At 40.5% G+C, this 18,139-nt stretch overlaps 1 protein-coding gene across 1 annotated transcript in view; it reads left to right on the top strand.

The window, feature by feature from the left end:
• Positions 1-2,016: 2,016 nt before the first annotated feature.
• Positions 2,017-18,139, top strand: part of si:ch211-102c2.8 (golgin subfamily A member 6-like protein 24) — a 28,428-nt gene continuing 12,305 nt past the window's right edge. Inside the window, exons 1-12 of the mRNA XM_063194249.1 lie at positions 2,017-2,086; positions 3,433-3,552; positions 7,187-7,504; positions 7,981-8,079; positions 8,548-8,655; positions 9,244-9,318; positions 10,150-10,225; positions 13,298-13,469; positions 15,413-15,505; positions 15,808-15,920; positions 16,597-16,714; positions 17,192-17,314. Of these exons, the coding sequence (XP_063050319.1) occupies positions 2,017-2,086; positions 3,433-3,552; positions 7,187-7,504; positions 7,981-8,079; positions 8,548-8,655; positions 9,244-9,318; positions 10,150-10,225; positions 13,298-13,469; positions 15,413-15,505; positions 15,808-15,920; positions 16,597-16,714; positions 17,192-17,314 (1,485 nt within the window). The remainder of the gene's footprint in view (positions 2,087-3,432; positions 3,553-7,186; positions 7,505-7,980; positions 8,080-8,547; positions 8,656-9,243; positions 9,319-10,149; positions 10,226-13,297; positions 13,470-15,412; positions 15,506-15,807; positions 15,921-16,596; positions 16,715-17,191; positions 17,315-18,139) is intronic.

Here is an 18,139-nt window from a genome sequence, read left to right as displayed (position 1 = left end):
GATCATCATTAACGGCTGTTGCTGTTTGTATTGCTGATAATTTGTATTGCTAAACGTATGTGACGTGTCATTTCTAAAATACATGTAGCCTAGGCCTATACTAGCCCTATGGCAAAAACTGTCGGACAACTCTGGCTATTTATGGTGGCACAGAGACATCTATCTGTGGGCCCAATGGGCATATTCATTTGGCCAGCTGATGTGTCGGGGATCTCTCTCTCTCTCTCTCTCTCTCTCTCTCTCTCTCTCTCTCTCTCTCTCTCTCTCTCTCTCTCTCTCTCTCTCTCTCTCTCTCTCTCTCTCTCGTGTGCCTGCATGGACACAGGCTTGTGTGTGTAATGTCAATTTAACCTGATGCCCAGCCAGGGCCGCGTTATCCTATGGTGCAACCGGTGCTGTAGCACCGGGCCCCGCCACTAGAGGAGGCCCCGGACGTCGTGAGAAAATATGAAACGATTTTTTGAGACAATCAATTGTACTTTTGGCGCATTTCGCCACCCGTAGGCAAGCAGAGGCGCATAGCATATCTTGTCACCGGGCTAGACAGGCAGCTTGGGCCCCCCAAGACTGTAGCTGGGGAACAGTAGTGGCGATTTGTTACAGTGTTCTTTCTTTTTAATTTTCGCCTGCCCCCCTCGAGCCTACAGTCGCCTCTGCATGCACGCAGGAATCAGAGGTCTTCGGAACTTATCATTTCAGTCAGATGCTTCTGGTTGTGTGCCAAAAGGGGAAAACGGTGGCCTGGCCAATAATTTTTGAGTTTGATGATGGGATGTCTAAAAAAAGATGTGAGGAAGTCGGCGTCAGCACTTGCTTCAGATTGTACGGATAAACTGCCCGGCATGGATTAACGCATTGCAACGTTATCTATTTTTGTAATGTCAGTGTTATAATCGCTTTTTGTAATTGTTGCATAGCGATCATGGACTTGTGCAATCATGTAGGCCTAAGCTAAGCAAACAGAGCACAGCACACCAACCTAACTTGATCTTATTCTATAGTTAAAACATGGGGAAATAAATCACGCACCCAACTGCATTCGCGAAACAAAAGTCTTGCAAGGCGCGGCGAGGACCACTTCTGAGGTGTTTTTTAAAAAGTGTTCACAATAATGCTACGTAGCAAGTGCACCAACCAGCACTCAAAGTTTCGACAGTCTGACAACAACAGGGCAAGCAATCTAGCAAACACTAAAATGATAATAGTCGCATTTTCCTAAAGCACTGTAATGGCCATTTTTCCCTAAAGCACTGTAATAATGTTGATGCTCTAGGCCTGTTTGCGTTCGGGTTTGTGTTCAGTTAAAACATGCCTGGGTACCACTCGCGGATTGTTCAGTTAGCAAGTGGCTCTTATCTGGGAGAAAAAAACTTGTGTGATACATCCACATCCACATCTAAACATTACGAGTTTGCACCGTAGTCTAGCCTACTGTAATGATTGCATAGGCTACTATTGCAGTGTAATGCGCCACTTAGATGAAAACCTCTGCCTTTTTAATTGGTAGCCTATATGGTACATTTTGAGGGGATTTCGTGAAAGCTTCGCTGTGGTTCGCTGCTAAGGGGATTCCCCTTCCTCGCGACAAGCGACAGCTGATCTTTCCTTTGAGACAGCCAGTCTTTCCAAGGCCATTGGAGGTTAAAATTAATTAACACATGTTTCCCACAACGGTTTCGATTCGACAAATTGGTCGGCAGCAACGTAGCAAAATTAAGAGACTTTTGGTTGTGCTTCTGTTTGGTAGTTCTAGCTGAGCCGACGTAGGCTACTCTGCCAAACGATAGTGCACAGAATCTCCTCTCTGTCAGCTGGCTAGCCTTCCAATGGCTTGCGTTGCGACTGGTGAACTCAGCAGGGGGTTCAGCGCACCCTTTTTTGTGTTGGAGTAGAACGTGTAGCCTGCGTTGTTTCATGCGTTTTGAATATGGCTCATTATAATGTGGTGTAGGGGCCCCGGATTGCGTCTGCACCGGGCCTCGGCGAGGGTTAACGCGGCCCTGATGCCCAGCAGATATGGCAGAGAGCAAGTACACAGGAGAAGCTGGGGAGGATGGTGACGACACTGATGAATTGCTTTGTGCAGGTACTGAGTTATCCTACCATCCTCAGTTGTAGAATCCTCTCTTTCTCACAGCAGATCTACACCAAACATATTAGATTATCCCTCAACAGCTAGTCTACATGTATTCAACCTAGTGCATCCATGTATATAGTCTGCATTATCATGTCACTATTCAGTAGCCTATATTCAATCACACAGTTGGCCAGGCTGTACACTTAGTTGGACAGAGTCACATGCCAGTCTTGTTATTTACTGACATCTATTTTTTGTAGCTCTCTGTTTAAGGCATTTTTGTCACAGTTAGAACATTTAGAAAAACAGGGAATAAAAATGTTGGGGAAAAAACACAAAAAAACAAAATGAAGACAAGATATTTGAAGATATGTTGGGGCCTTTCGCCTTAATTTAGATAGGACAGTTAGAGAGCAGATAGGAAGCAAGTGGGAGAGAGTGGTGGTGGAAGGGTTTGTAGATGATCCAGGCTGGATTCTAACCTGGGTCCCTATGGTCAGTGCATGTAGCCAGTATGTGGTCAGGTATGTTAGCGTACTGGCGTCACAGCAACTGATAATTTGTAGCTATGTGCTACCCATGAGTGCATGAAAGTCCTGTTTGTGTGCTCAGGCAGCCATGACCTAATGGTTAACCCCTTAATGCATGCCGTACCTCCTGTGGCACGCTGTAATAGACATTGAAAGTTAACTATAGTACTACACTACTATGACAGTGCACGGGGCCTTTAGTAATACATTACGACTTGGTCATTGCCATTCTGGTAACAGTTCATTTATAATGCCGTGTCTTAAGGGGTTAAGGATAACAGGGTTGCGAGTTCGAATGCCACTGTGACTAATAGGAAGAGGGTGTGTCCCTCCACCTTCATCCACGCCTGAAGTGCCCTTGAGCAAGGCACCTAACCCTAATGTGACACCTAATGTGATGTATTACATTACATTATGCTTACCTGACGCTTTTATCCAAATGTAATGTAATGCTTTATAGACGAGGTCTCCCATTCTGGGTCGACATGTCTAGCTCTCCCTCGTGACCACTGTGATCTACTGCTGGACGCCATTGACGCTGAACTGAGTCGCCTCCAGGTTAGTTGCCCCAGACACACTATATAATATAATAATATAATAATCCATCACATACCTCTGTGTCTGCTTTCCACAATTGTTCCCAACATATTTTTTTCTCTACATTACCAGAGTCAAAATTATACAGATGACAGCTCTAAAGGGGCCAGTATTAAAGGGTTTGGTGAGTATTCCTCTGCATGTCCATTCTGAACACACCCTTAAAGCGACATGTCACCAACTTTTTTTTTACATTCCTCACCTCTACATTAATGTGCTTTTACTTAGCCAAAGCCTACCTCGGCAGAAGCTCATCTCTGAGTAAAGACACTGGATTGGGGAGCAACAGCCCTAGCAACGATAAAGAGTACCAGGACTTTGAGCCAGCCCATCCCATCAGACCCCAGTGTAAGAACATGAAAGCATGAAAACGATGGATTTTTTTTAAAAAATTATTTACAGGTATACTGTATATTTACAATATATCACATAAGTGAGTACACCCCACACATTTTTGAAGATCTGTAAGTATATCTTTTCATAGGACAACATTAAAGAAATTTGGTAACACTTTATTTTAGGGATACATCTATAAGCACTAATACTAATACATACAATGTTTTGCCTGCATAAATAACTTGTAAGGCATGTACTAAGCAAACGCTAAGGCCTACTAGGTCCTTACTAAGGTTAAATTGGTAATAAATCCCTTATTGTGCTTGAACAACACATTTGCGAATACATGTCTAACAAATATCTGATTTTGCTTTGTACATGCCTTACAAGTTACTTATACAGGCTAATAGATGTATCCCTAAAATAAAGTGTTACCAAGAAATTTCACTTTGACACAGTTATTAGTGACCTGTTAACAACATATATAACCGCTTAGATTTGTTGTTCACTCACAAAAAATCAAAATACAACCATTAACGTTTTACAACATGTAACAAAAGTGAGTACACCCCTGGCTAAAATCCGGTAGAGAGTGTCTGAGAAGGAGCTGTGTTGGCCTGAAACGTCTCGAAATGAAAAGGGATTAAAAGGGAGGTCATCGGTGTGTGTTTCAACCTTTCTTTACAATGAAAGTTTACATTTTGAGTCTTCACCTGGCTGAAATAGATGGGTGTGAGATTTGAATGAAATCCTATGGAGAGTATCATGATCTGCTTCAGTAGTCACAGTGCATGTTGACATGCATGTTTCTTTCGTGTAATTCAGATTTCCAATGGTGACTGAATTCATACATCCCGAAGCCATGTCAGTCTCACTACCATGCTTGACTAGCCAGATGATACACTTTTTGTAAAACTCACTTGTTTACCACCACATATGCCTGACACCATCTAAAGCAAATTTGTTTGCTCCCCTTTAATCCCTTTTCATTTTGAGACGTTTCGGGCCAACACGGCCCCTTCTCAGAAACTCTCTACTGCAGGGGTGGGGAACATATGTCTCGAGGGCCATTTGCGGCCCTTGAAGGCTTTTTATCCAGCCCCCCGACATCATTTTGATGTTATGCAGCTTCACATGAAATATATATCACTGATTCTTGAAAAAGTGGCTAAAACAGGTTGTAATGTTGACAGAAAAAAACAAAGTGAATTACAAAATTATATGGTATATCCTCGTAGACTAAGGTCTTGGCTTTTCAGAAATGCACAAGGCCAATCTCCCCATTATGTATTTTTTTCAGAAATCAGGCTTTTCTCCGATCATACCTTGTTTTTTGTCAACACCGTCAGACACAATTAAAAGTTATTAAAATTGTATTGATTTGGTTGCATATGTATCTGGAGTTTTTAAGTGATTTGTGTATTTTTTGGGTCACACATATGCCTTTAAATGTTGAAAATTCACTTTTGTTCTATTTTAATACTGTTTCATGTGTTCTAATTTTAAAATATGTACCGTCATAAACGATGCTTACTTAACGCCTAAATACAACAAACATTTTTTTTGCGATTTCACAAATATTCGTGTAGGCTTAAATTGGCTNTTACTTTGATATTCAACACAAATCCTAAGGAAAATGTTGTAAGCACATTCCTTTAAAATGTCCAAAACTCCTTCTTACGGTGGTGACTTAAGAACTGACAGTGGTGACAGTAATCTGAGAGTGTGAAAGTGGCCTAATTAGTACCTGCATTTTAGCAAAATAAATAGCCCTCTCAAGTCAATGGCATCTTGCATAAACAACTTTATTTTTGTGTGTGCACAGTATGAGCATGTGTTTTTACTTCATTAGTTAGATTACCTAGGAAGTAAGCCACTGGTTGTTGAAAATGTGGTAAAAACAGCTTTTAAGTTGTTCAAATCCAAAATATAGAGGTGTATTATCATAGATGTAGGTCTTGGCTGTGCAGTGAATGCATTGGCCAAGCTCCCCATGTTTAACATTTTTCATAAAATGGGCTCTTTCTTGTTTGTCAACAGTGGCAGACAGAATTAGAAGTTAAAAACACATGTTTTACTGTATTAAAGTGAATTACTTTAACAATTCAGACATAACTGTAGATACTTATTGTATGCATATTCTTAAAACATGTCAAAAACACGTAGGCCTAAAACATGTGTTTTTTGGTGAACTCCATCAGATGTCACCACCGTCAGGTTTTCTGACAAAAAAACCTCCAAATGCACCTCAGTGGTGGCTAGAGTATCATTTTGGATCACAATTATTACTAACATGCCTAGTAATGTTTCATTAACCAGCACAATTTAGTATAATATGGAACAACATGATGAGCAGAACAAAATCTGACGGTGGTGACATCTGACGGTGTGAGACAAAAAAGCACTCTTTTAAATATTATGCATTGTTTGTTCACATTAGCCATTTCATTTTCGCTCTGTTTCTTGGGTGCTTCATACCTTTTCTGAAAAAAATTATATTTATTAACATTAATGTAATACAATACTATTAAAACCCCGACGGTGTTGACAGTTTATGGTTGGGACAGTACCAGTGTCCAAACAAATTAACAAATTGAGGACAAAATAATAAACTTACAGGAGCTTCAGTGATGGTGAAGTAGGCAGTGGAGCTAAAGGTTTGAAAAGGGGTCCTCAGTAATGAAAATTACCTTGTGCATACCTGATTTTATTGTCTTTTAGAAAAAATCTGACGGTGGTGACCAATATGCTGGACACATTTTGAGCAATCAGTAAATAATAGTAAATATTGTTTTACATCCACTATGTGCACATCTGTAGAACCACTTTAATATGGTCTTCCACATCATGGTGATATTGTTCAATTCTGTTAGTGATTTTTGTATTTTAAGTCAATTGAAATGATGATGCCAGTCCTTGGGACAGGCGTTTTTACAGGGTGTGGACAGGTTTATAGCCATGAAAAGTAATACAATTACGCTTAAATATTTCAAACAAAAATGTATTCGTGTGACAGACCCCTTGGCCATTACCTGGGTTCATTTTGTTTGTGAAAATTTAGTTGATTTTCAACAGAATTAATATTTTACTGCAGGGACATGTTTTTGCCAAACTTTCAAGAATCAGTGATATGACATATTTTGTAAAGTAAGCTTAATCTTAGAAATTCCATTTGCAATACAATTAAACTATATTCAGGGGACCTAGATAAGGTGGGGTCTGTTGTAAAGGTGGCTGCCTTCCATATAGGCCTGAAGTGCAGGGGGAAATCCTGGTTTGTATTCATCGGAGGACTTTTGCGGCCCTTGGAGCAATTTGAAGTTCCCAGCCCTGTTCTACAGGATTTTAGCCTGGGGTGTACTCACTTTTGTTACATGTTGTAAAATGTTAATGGCTGCATTTAGATTTTTTTTTTTTGTGTGAACAACAAATTTAAGCGGTTATATATGTTGTTAACAGGTCATTAATCATTGTGTCAAAGTGAAATTTCTTTAATGTTGTCCTATGAAAAGATATACTTACAAATCAACAAATATGTGAGGGGTGTTCTCACTTATGTGACATACTGTATACAATTTTGATTCTATAATCTTTATAATCAGTCCACATTCCATTGTATTACTTATTTGCTGCCATGTGCCCCCAGCAGACAACCCCTCTAGTAATGGTGGTGGCACCCAGTGCCTGGCAGAAGGACCCCAAGAGAGAGGAGGGAATGGCGCCAAGCCATGCCCAGTGGAGGTGCTGCACTACGGGCTGGACTCCAGGACGGAGCAGTGCCGCTGGAGGCTAGAGAGGCTGCTGGGGACGGCTGGTAGAGGGCCAGTCATCGATACTACCACGCCTCCAGTCTCGGACTGCACAGTCTGCACGGAGGACCTCACCGAGCACTTCAAGGCCAAGACTGTGGACCTGGAGAGGAACAGCAAGGCTGCCTCCTGTCTGTCCTTTGCGTATGATGCTGGTAAATAATATACAGATTTTGGAGCCACTGGTATTTGAATGTGACACACAATAGGGCCGGTTACACCGGTGGGCCAGGCCCGGACTGAGCTGGACCAAAAGGTGCTAACGGTGGTTACACCTACAGGGGGCTAGGTGCGAAAAGGGGCCAGCGGCCCAAGTTCCGAGGCTTAGGGCCAGCATTCCCGGCCCAAGTCAATCGATGGGCCAGGTAGGGCCAGAGGGCCAGAGGCGGGGTATAGGTCAGGGCGGGATCTTATTTTTCCAAACGAAATGCGAAAACAACGCGGCGACGCATGGCTGTTATGATCTGCAGAAACTGAATGTTTTTGAATAACATGTAATACTTAACAGCCATTTTGTCAATTAAAATAATGTTTTAGCTAATTAAATTGCCATTAGAATAAGAGTGCAGATATGCTTAGATAGCTTTGTGTTGTTTTATATGAATTCCTTCCATAATGTGATCTCTTCCAGGCACTCTCACTGACCACACTGATGCCACTGCCACCTCAGAGCCTGCCTCCAAGAACAGAACCATGACTCCCTTTAAAGAGAACATCAGATATCTGGCAGGTACACAATGCTAGATACCATATATTACATATTATATATCTTCATTGATTTACAGTAGCGTCTTTCACAACTCTTACAAAGGTCATTTTGTTTCAATCAATTTACATTCACATCATCATGGGTATTGCCAGTTTGGATGACATGATTTTCATACCGTAACGGGAGTCTTCATGATCTAAACTAAAGTGACTAAGACCGTTCCTCCCCTGGTTCCTTTCCTCTGCAGAATAATTCTGTACACTCTCTCAACATTGTGTTGATTTCACACTACTACCTCATGTCTGTTGAAATGTACACATTTACAATAGTGTTAACAATCATGTACGCTATATTTGCCCAGAGGTGGGTTTTTTTTTTATTTATTTTTTTTAGGCAATCTAACAAAAGATATTGAAAGATTGTGCTTGCATCATCTCCAGTTCTGCAGTTAACATCTAATAAAGCACACCATAACATCTCTTCCCTCAGGAGTGCCAGTGAGGAACTTTGATGCTGTGACCATAGACAGTGACCTGGATTCAGTGCGCACAGAACAAGTGCACAGACACTTGCACAAGTCCTTCAGTCCTGATAAAGGTACGCTTTACAAATGTCAAAGGTAAAAGACAGCTAAAAGCACCATTCACCTATCTCAGTTTGTGCCATAATACCCTGTAATATCTGTAAGTTTCTTTGGATAAAAGAGTGAGTTGATGTAATGTTAAATGTTTAGTCAGTTGTTGATGTGATGCTGTTATTTCACCCTGTGAAAATGAAGAGCCCAGACACCTGTAGTCCATGGTTTTATGTTGAACGACTTAACATGTCAAGTGTCTGACCGTCTGCTGATGCAACGTCATTCAAAATAGAGCCATAGGCCAGAGTGTGCGGCATCTTCATTTTTATTAACGTTAAAACTATGCCAGTAATTTTAGGGTGAAGATTATGCACATCCCAGGAAAAGGTGCAGGACAAAGGCTGACTGTACAATTAGTTTGGAGTGAGGAGTCCGCACACTTAATACACTTTTTCCTTTGATGGCATGGAATAAAAAATCAAAGGAAAAAGTATTTTAAGTGTGTGGACTCCTCAACCAAAACTATGCCAGTAGCCAGCACCTCAACAACCATTTTGTGGTGGAATGCTTTCCATTTTCTACAAAGTTATCTCTTCCTGTGTCATTAGTCATTAAAGCAGTGGAGCAGATGGACAGCATGTGCTCAGAGAAGAGTGACTGGGATACACTGGCCGAGCAGCATGGTAGGCCTATGTTGTGAATAATTCAATGTAGTGACAATGACCTCTTTTACATGAGACATTTAATTCAGAATTAACAAAATTTACTTTCACTTTGAAAACATGTCAACACTTCACAATTCAGAAGTCAATGAAAGTGCAATGTGAACTTGACTGAACTATTTCAACTATAACAATGCAATGTAGAGTTGTCACAAGCAAGAGTAAAAGTAGAAGTAAAAGAGTGCTACAGTGCCCTCCACAGGTGACTTCACTGAGAAGCTGGTCTACAGTTACTGTAGTACTTGTATTACGATTGTCTGATTCTGTGCAGGTTGGCTCAAATTTGAGGCAGTTTTTTTTTTTCTAAGTTTATCTACCTCAGTAGGTTGGTAGAGTGGAATACTAATACCATGTGTACTGGTGTTCTACTAACACCATGCATTTTCTTCTACTAGCACCATGAAATTACTTATACTTTTACTTTTGACACCTCTGTGTGAATATAATGTAAATGCAATCACAGCAACATGGCCACATTGATAACCGTAATAATTTGATGACTATTTGTCCTAGTAAATATTAATAAATAACTGTGCATAAAACACAAGTAAACTTAATGAAATTGAATTGAAATTTTGTATTGTAATGTTTGCAATGTGTTAATTGAAATCACTTAAATGTGTGAACAATGAAACGTAGCATTTACTTACCTTATGTAATAATATTACCTGGAAAATGTCCATGTGAATTCCAAGGTTTTGAGTTTGGTCATTCCTGAGTCCACATTAACGTTTCCATGATGACAGACAGTAGGCCATTTTTGCATGTGTTCTGAAGATAACTTTTTCTTAGGTACAACAGGATCAAGAGCGACAATAGACTCTTCTGGACAGCCAACTCCAACCCACTGCAGGGGTAAACTATTTAGGTAGGTCAGGACATACGTACGTATCTATTTACACTAGTGATGTTTTACTTCTTCTTCTTCCAGAGCGTTCTCAGGTGCGTCACTGGTCGAGTTCCATATGAGTGGCATTTCAGTAGAAGATGACAGACAGATTGTTTATCCAATCACATGCAAGGATTTTCAATAAGGAGCCTCATTCTAAAACGTTTCGGTTGTGGGAGATACCCCGATGGTATTTTGAAGACGAAGGTGAAATATACTAGCTGGCGACAGTCAGGTTAGGTGTGTGCTAGTAATCTGTAAAGCAGGGTTCCTTTTAATGGACCTAAGGGTGGTTGTACCCAAATAGTTTAAATAACTTTAAGATATCACCATGGCATCTATGCTGCTATTAGTATTTTACATACATTTTACTTGTACTCTTACATAGTATTTACAGTATATCACGAAAGTGAATACACCCCTCACAGTTTTGCAGATTTTTGAGTATATCTTTTCATAGGAAAGCATTACAGAAATTTCACTTTGACACAATGATTAGTGACCTTTTAACAACATATTTAACCGCTTAAATTTCTTGTTCACTCAGAAAAAAACAAAATACAGCCATTAATGTTTGAACATGTACTCACAAAAGTGAGTACACCCCAGATTAAAATCCGGTAGAGAAGGGGCTATGTTGGCTCGAATCGTCTCGAAATGAAAAGGGATGACAAGGGAGGTCATCAGTGTGCGTTTTAACCTTTCTTTGCATTGAACTTTTACATTTTGAGTCTGCATCTGGCTTGAATAGATTGGTGTGAGATTTGAATGCAATCCTATGGAGAATATCATGATCTGCTTCAGTAGTCACAGTGCATGTTGACATGTATGTTTCTTTTAGGTGTATTTCAGATTGCCAATGTTGACAGCATTCATGCATCCCCAAACCATGTCAGTCCCACTACCATGCTTGGCTTATGAGAGGATACACCTTTTTTGTAAAACTCACTTGTTTACCACCACACATGCTTGACACCATCTAAAGCAAATTTGTTTATCTTGGTCTCAAGAGAGATGAACAGACCAAGGATATGGATCACTGGAACCATGTCGTGTGATCTGAAGAGACCAAGATAAACAAATTTGCTTTAGATGGTGTCAAGCATGTGTGGTGGTAAACAAGTGAGTTTTACAAAAAAAAGGTGTATCCTCTCATAAGCCAAGCATGGTAGTGGGACTGACATGGTTTGGGGATGCATGAATGCTGTCAATATTGGCAATCTGAAATACACCTAAAAGAAACATGCATGTCAACATGCACTGTGACTACTGAAGCAGATCATGATATTCTCCATAGGATTGCATTCAAATCTCACACCAATCTATTTAAGCCAGATGCAGACTCAAAATGTAAAAGTTCAATGCAAAGAAAGGTTGAAACGCACACTGATGACCTCCCTTGTCATCCCTTTTCATTTCGTTTCATTTCGAGACGATTCGAGCCAACATAGCCCCTTCTCTACTGGATTTTAATCTGGGGTGTACTCACTTTTGTGAGTACATGTTCAAACATTAATGGCTGTATTTTGTTTTTTTCTGAGTGAACAAGAAATTTAAGCGGTTAAATATGTTGTTAAAAGGTCACTAATCATTGTGTCAAAGTTACATTTCTGTAATGCTTTCCTATGAAAAGATATACTCAAAAATCTGCAAAACTGTGAGGGGTGTATTCACTTTCGTGATATACTGTACTTGCACATGTACATCATTGTGACTTTGCATTGCATCCTCCTTTCTCATCATGCAAAACTGAATACAAACATGCTGTTACATGTTACACTTCACATTACATGATACAGTACAGTAACCAAAGTTGTATAAAGTAGAAGTAGAAGTAGTCTTACAGATGTACGTAAATGCAACGCTGGTAGGATGATATGACATGGTGTGTCAACCATGTAATATAATTCTACTACTGTTGTAATACAAGGCTGAGGTCCTTCAATGTCTGCAGCCAACTTCTGCTCATATTCTACTAGTCTGTCATGGCCAGTGTGCTCTTCTATGCTGTGACTTGCTGGGGTGGAAGCATTAGGAGGAGAGATGCTGGACGCCTTGACAGACTGGTGAGGAAGGCGGGGTCAGTGGTGGGCATGGAGCTGCAGTCACTCACCTCAACAGCTGAGAGCAGAACACTGAGCAGACTGGACTCTATTATGGACAATCAGCATCACCCCCTTAACGCCACCTTCACTAACCAACTGAGTCTGTTCAGTCACAGACTCTGTGCTTTCACCTGCAGGACAGACAGGCTAAGGAGGTCCTTTGTCCCTTGGGCCATTCAACTGTTTAACAGTATACAGAAGGACACTAAGAAGGACATCATTATTGGGGATTGGACTGCCTGAGATGCCAGAGCTGGCCCAGATCTGGAGCCTCTTGGCGTGTGTGTGTGTGTGTGTGTGTGTGTGTGTGTGTGTGTGTGTGTGTGTGTGTGTGTGTGTGTGTGTGTGTGTGTGTGTGTGTGTGTGTGTGTGTGTGTGTGTGTGTGTGTGTGTGTGTGTGTGTGTGTGTTTGTTTTTATGTAGCTACTTGACACCTGAATTTCCCCCTGGGGATCAATAAAGTTTCTCTACTCTACTCTACTCTACTCTACTACATATACAACTCTGACAGTAGCTATGTTTTCCTGGTAACACTTTCTTTTGCAGTATAGTAATTATTGTGAACTTTTTGGATAACAACAGAGTAACAGAGAAAAGTTACATCTATACATCCATACATCTAAGTATCTAACGGGTATAAGGGGGTAATGACAAAGGAAATACCATGTAATTGCCAAGAAAAATAAATTACCATGTATTCTCTGGGTAACAACAGGATAACAGAGAGAAGTTAGAGGGTATCTAACAGGTTACTCTTTGTTACCCTGTTGTTACCCAGAAAATACACAGTAGTTTCATAGTGATTCTTGCAACATGTGTATTACATAATATTTACTTTGTAATTACCCCTTTTTTGGCCCATTAGGTACCATGTAACTTCTCTTTGTTAGTGCATACTAACTGATTTCCTCTCTTACTGACTGATGTGGCTGTGTGTGGACCTCAGTTCAGATGACAACAGTGAGGACAGCGAGTCTGTCTCAGTCCCTCACTCCAGAAGCCTCCACAGAGCCATGAGACATCTGAGTGGCCACCACAGAAGACCAAGAGCCAGTCGAGTCAGGGAGAGGATGACTGAGAGAAGACTCTTAGAGGAAACCCTGTCCAAGCTCAGAAAGGTACAGCCTTTTTATAGCAGAAAATTCAGTTTGGTAGCCCTTTCATGGCAGAAGGGATCGCTGGGGATCCTATTCATTCTTTGCTGGAAAAGCTTAACTACATCATAGCACCATTGCCATGACATTGCATTACATGTAAGTAATTAAGAAATAGTCATTACCATGTTTTTGACATAAAGGTTATAATATAGGCTCTGTAGTGCAGGTTGAGTTGTAAGTTTAGGAACATTTCACATAGATTTTTCCATTCTGCATTTTTTTTTTTACTTCTAGGACCTACCCGAATACAAATCCACCTGTTACAAATCCAAGATGGCTGCCATTGTGTACAGAAAAAATGCTATTAATGCTGTTTTAAGAGTTGAATTTCTTCAGTTCATCTTTTTTTTAATTATTTCTAGGGCAACATTGAATAGAAAACAATTTGTTTTCAATGTTTTCCTTCATTTTTAGAGGCAAAATCCAAGATGGCTCACATCATATTTGCAAAGGTGGCATATTTAGTACTTTTAAGTCTATAAAGCCATTTATAAAGCCATTGTTGACTTGTATTGGTAATATGTGTTACATGACTGTGAAGTCAGCCATCACATAAACTTAATACATCACAAAATCCAAGATGGCCGACATTTTGTATATCAAAATCAACATTAACATAATGCTTTCAGGTCTATAAAGCTATTCATTTGTGAATTAAATCACAGAAGATTTTGTGCAGGTCCAAATTAAGTAAAAATGACTAAGAATCACTTCATGTAGGTATAGTACCGGTTATGCAGTGCTATCTGTACTGGATTGGCTGCCTGTGTGAAGGCAAAGTTGTTTCAGGGCCGGCTTCAGCTTATCTGAAGGCTATGAAACCATATGTTCTGTCCAGGATGTTACATTCCTCCAATTTCAACAATCTTGCCATGCTCTCTGCTCACAGAACTAGGCTCTTTGGGATGACAGTCAGAGCACACCCACAACCAGTAATGGCCACACTATCATAGCTTTGTAAGACCTTTGGCATCATGAAGTATAGGTGGAACAAGTGTGAATGTATAATGAAAGAAAAATACCAATTACTGAAATAAAAATTAAATGAAACTGTCTCCCCCAATGATGCTGTACAGTATTCTCTATAATATTGCATAGAATAAGGTGGTCCTTTTGTCCATTCTTCTGCATAGTTGTTCTATGAAATGAATGAATAGGATTTTCTTTTACTTCCTAGAGTCTAGAGAGTTAAGCTGGTGGCAACTGGCATTCTTTTTGCAACTGGCCAATTGCAAGCCAACATTTGCGCAAAAGATTTGTAGTGTGTCACCCAACATTTCAGATGCTCTTCCTCTGAGACTGAGGCATCTTGATGATGGACAGTGGGCTCCACTCCTGTCATAAATCACACCTGCTCCACCTGCTGCTATGCTATTGAGGAACTTCTCAAGTGCCCATAAAATTTATAAATACAACTTCAAATAAACCAATTGGAAAAGGGATCAGTTCAGATATAGAGTAGATCCAGGATATTTGCTAGTTCAAGGGTTTTTAATTAGAATATGACCACATATCCGTAATCTTGGATTCTGGGCGTTTCCACTTCAGAAAAAAAATGGAAACAGTTGGATTCGAAGACTATGGGGTTTGTAGTTGATAAAAAACAAATCTATATGAAATAAAATAAAAAATCTATGAAATGTTCCTAAACCTCTTTTTTGGGACAATAGAACCCGCACTACTGTTCCTCTGTTAACCTCTTCACGTAGAACCTCTGTTATACGGTACCATAAATGTCAAAAAAGATGACTGTCTTTATCTCTTACTTAAGCTCTCAGTAATGTTATAGCAATGTTTTGATGTTAACTTTTTCAGCATAGAGTGAAATAATTCACATTAGTGTTGTGAATTATTGCGTGCGTGCGTGCGTGGGTGCGTGCGTGCATGCGTTTATTTGTTAACAGGACAGTGAGAGAGAGGAGAGCAAACTGATGATGACCAGAGCAAAGCTGAGTGAAACGGAGCAGTCCATCACAGACCTTCTCCAGCAACGACAGGTGATATACACATATGTCACACCCCCTCTAGTCTTTTCTATTTCGTCTCCTCTGTTCTGTTCTATACTTCTTGTTTTTTTTTTTTTTATTTACTCTTCTTTTCCTTGTTTCTTCATTTTTCACTGTAAAAAAAGAAAATAGCATGAAGATAGCATGCAATTTGCATTAATGTCCAGTCGTGTGAATGTGTGTGTGTGTGTGTGTGTGTGTGAGTGTGTGTGTGTGTGTGTGTGTGTGTGTGTGTGTGTGTGTGTGCGCGTGCGCGTGCGTGTTCGTGTTCGTGTGTGCTGTGTGTGGTGTAGTCTGTGCTGCAGGAGCTGGATGAGCTGAAGCTGGAGGTTACGCAGAGGGGGAGAGACTGCCAGAGGATTCAGGCTGACCTGAGAGACAGCAGCAGCCAGGCGGACACCTCCAGGTACCAGCCCCCCAGAAAACATTAAAGGGACAGTTTGGTCAATTTCAACATGCAGTTGTAATGCTCACACTACCCTGGACTTGTCAGTGCCTGAGATTTTTTCTTCTTCTTCTTCAGCCATTTCCGAGATCCTGGTCATTGTAATGGGGGCAGCTCTTTGTTTACATTTCAAAAAAACATTTTTATTTATTCCCAAAAACATCCAAAAGATTATAAAACATCAGCAGACAACTAGCAAACAGCAGTAACTTTTGGGAAAATATTTGGAGTTGGCCTATGTTTCATTTTTTAAAAATGTAAACAAACGCTGCCCCCATTACAATTGCTCATATCTCGGAAAGGGCTGAGCCGAAAATGTGGCATCACCAGGTACTGACAAGTCAAGGGTAGCGTGAGCAATACAACTGCATGTTGAAATTGACCAAACTGTCCCTTTAAGATGCTGAGCTGGTGCCAATGCCAAACTGGTTTTGGTTCAACACCGGCACCTGCACAACACTCAGTCATTTCCATAGGGATCAGTAATGAGTACAGTCGTGTCTAACGAAGTGCAACATGACGTTACCCTGATCCACAGATCATCTATTACATAACCATGGCAGTCCGAAACCTGTGTTGTATTTACCTGGTCAGCATTATTCAACTGCAATTTGAAGTGTGTTTGTGTGCTGTGCAGGAGTGAGCTGCGGAGGCTGCAGGGCCAAAGGGACTCATGTGTGATGGAGGTCAGCGCCCTGCAGGGGGAGCTAGAGACTCTGTGCATCAGGACACACGACTCAGCAGACGCCAACAGGGTGAGTACCTGTGAGCCCTGTTTCTCCAAAGCATCATTCCTAACCAGTTTGCAACTTAGAAGGTTGACAATGGGAAATTGCATTGCAACCAAGTGAGTTGCTAACTTCTTTAGCAACAACACTGTCGAGAAACGCATCCCTGATTTTTACACACTTGGCTTGTACGGTATATGAGAGATAAAATGGCCATGCCATACAGGGTTGTGTCTAAAGGGATTGCAATAATAATTAATACATTACATGGTACGTTTCAGAACACCCAAGGTCACATTTGAGACAGTACAATAAAATTATGTAAAACATAAAAATGAAAAATGATAATTATTTGAGAGAGAGAGACAGAGACAGAGAGAGATATTAAGCCCATTTGCAACTTCAGTGCCCTTTTGAATCTTGGGACAGAGTCCTGTGAGCGAATATCAGATGGCATTGACATGTCGCATGCGTTACACTTTGCTTGCATGTCATGCTTTCCAGCAGCCTGTGAGTGGCGTGTCAGTGCTGGAGAGGGATGAGATGGATAGGCAGCTGGACAGAGCCAAGTCAGAACTCTTCACAGAACAGCGCCGCTTCAGACACGCGCTGGACTCCATGACAGAAGTAGGACATTATTATTGTAATGTATTGCTTTAACCGTAATATACATCTTGTCACTAAAATGGTAATGACCATCTGTTTCCATAGACTATTTGCAATGTTGTTATGATATAGTTCAGCTTTTTTTCAGCAAATAGTGAATAAGATAAACAACAATCAAATCTGCATGAAAGGGTTAAATCAGGTATAAATCTGTCAGACTTCCAGCCTGTCTGATTTTCTGAATGCACTGTGGGACGTGTACTGTTTTCATACCACTGATTTTTAGTTAGAGTTACCTGGAGTGGAAAAATAGCCATCGCTCCCTCTCATGTCTGATGTATATGACCCCTGGTAAAGACATTGTGATCAATATCTGTTCCTAAGTCCCATGAATACCCCTTGTGAAAGACTCTTATGAATATCTTTGCTAACTTTGTGATTGGCTCTTGACACTTGTGAATATCCTTCTGAATGAACGAGTGGATGATGTCTTGACCTTTGTGAATGGCGCTTGACACTTGTGACCCCAGTGTAGAGGCTGGATGATGTGCATGTCCTTGAGAACAACCTTATGAGTGAGCTTTTGAATATTACCTTTGAACAGAGGCGTCAAAAGTAAAAACAAATTCATGGTGTAAGCACAACACTTGCACACTACATATTACATACAGTATCTGTTAAACCAGTTTGTCTATTGTAGTACCGAATAAGGAAGGAATATAGATTGCGTTGTTACTGAAAAACTCTAAAAGAACCCACCACAAATTTGATCCAACCAACGCAAAGTTAGCTGATCGTAAAACACAAGTAAATAGGTCTACTGGTTACTTAGATAAGTTACCTGTG

The sequence above is a fragment of the Engraulis encrasicolus genome, chromosome 3, assembly GCF_034702125.1.
Source record: "Engraulis encrasicolus isolate BLACKSEA-1 chromosome 3, IST_EnEncr_1.0, whole genome shotgun sequence".
Taxonomy (NCBI): domain Eukaryota; kingdom Metazoa; phylum Chordata; class Actinopteri; order Clupeiformes; family Engraulidae; genus Engraulis; species Engraulis encrasicolus.
Note: the sequence above shows the minus strand (reverse complement) of the source record. Positions and strands in the feature narration are given on the sequence as shown.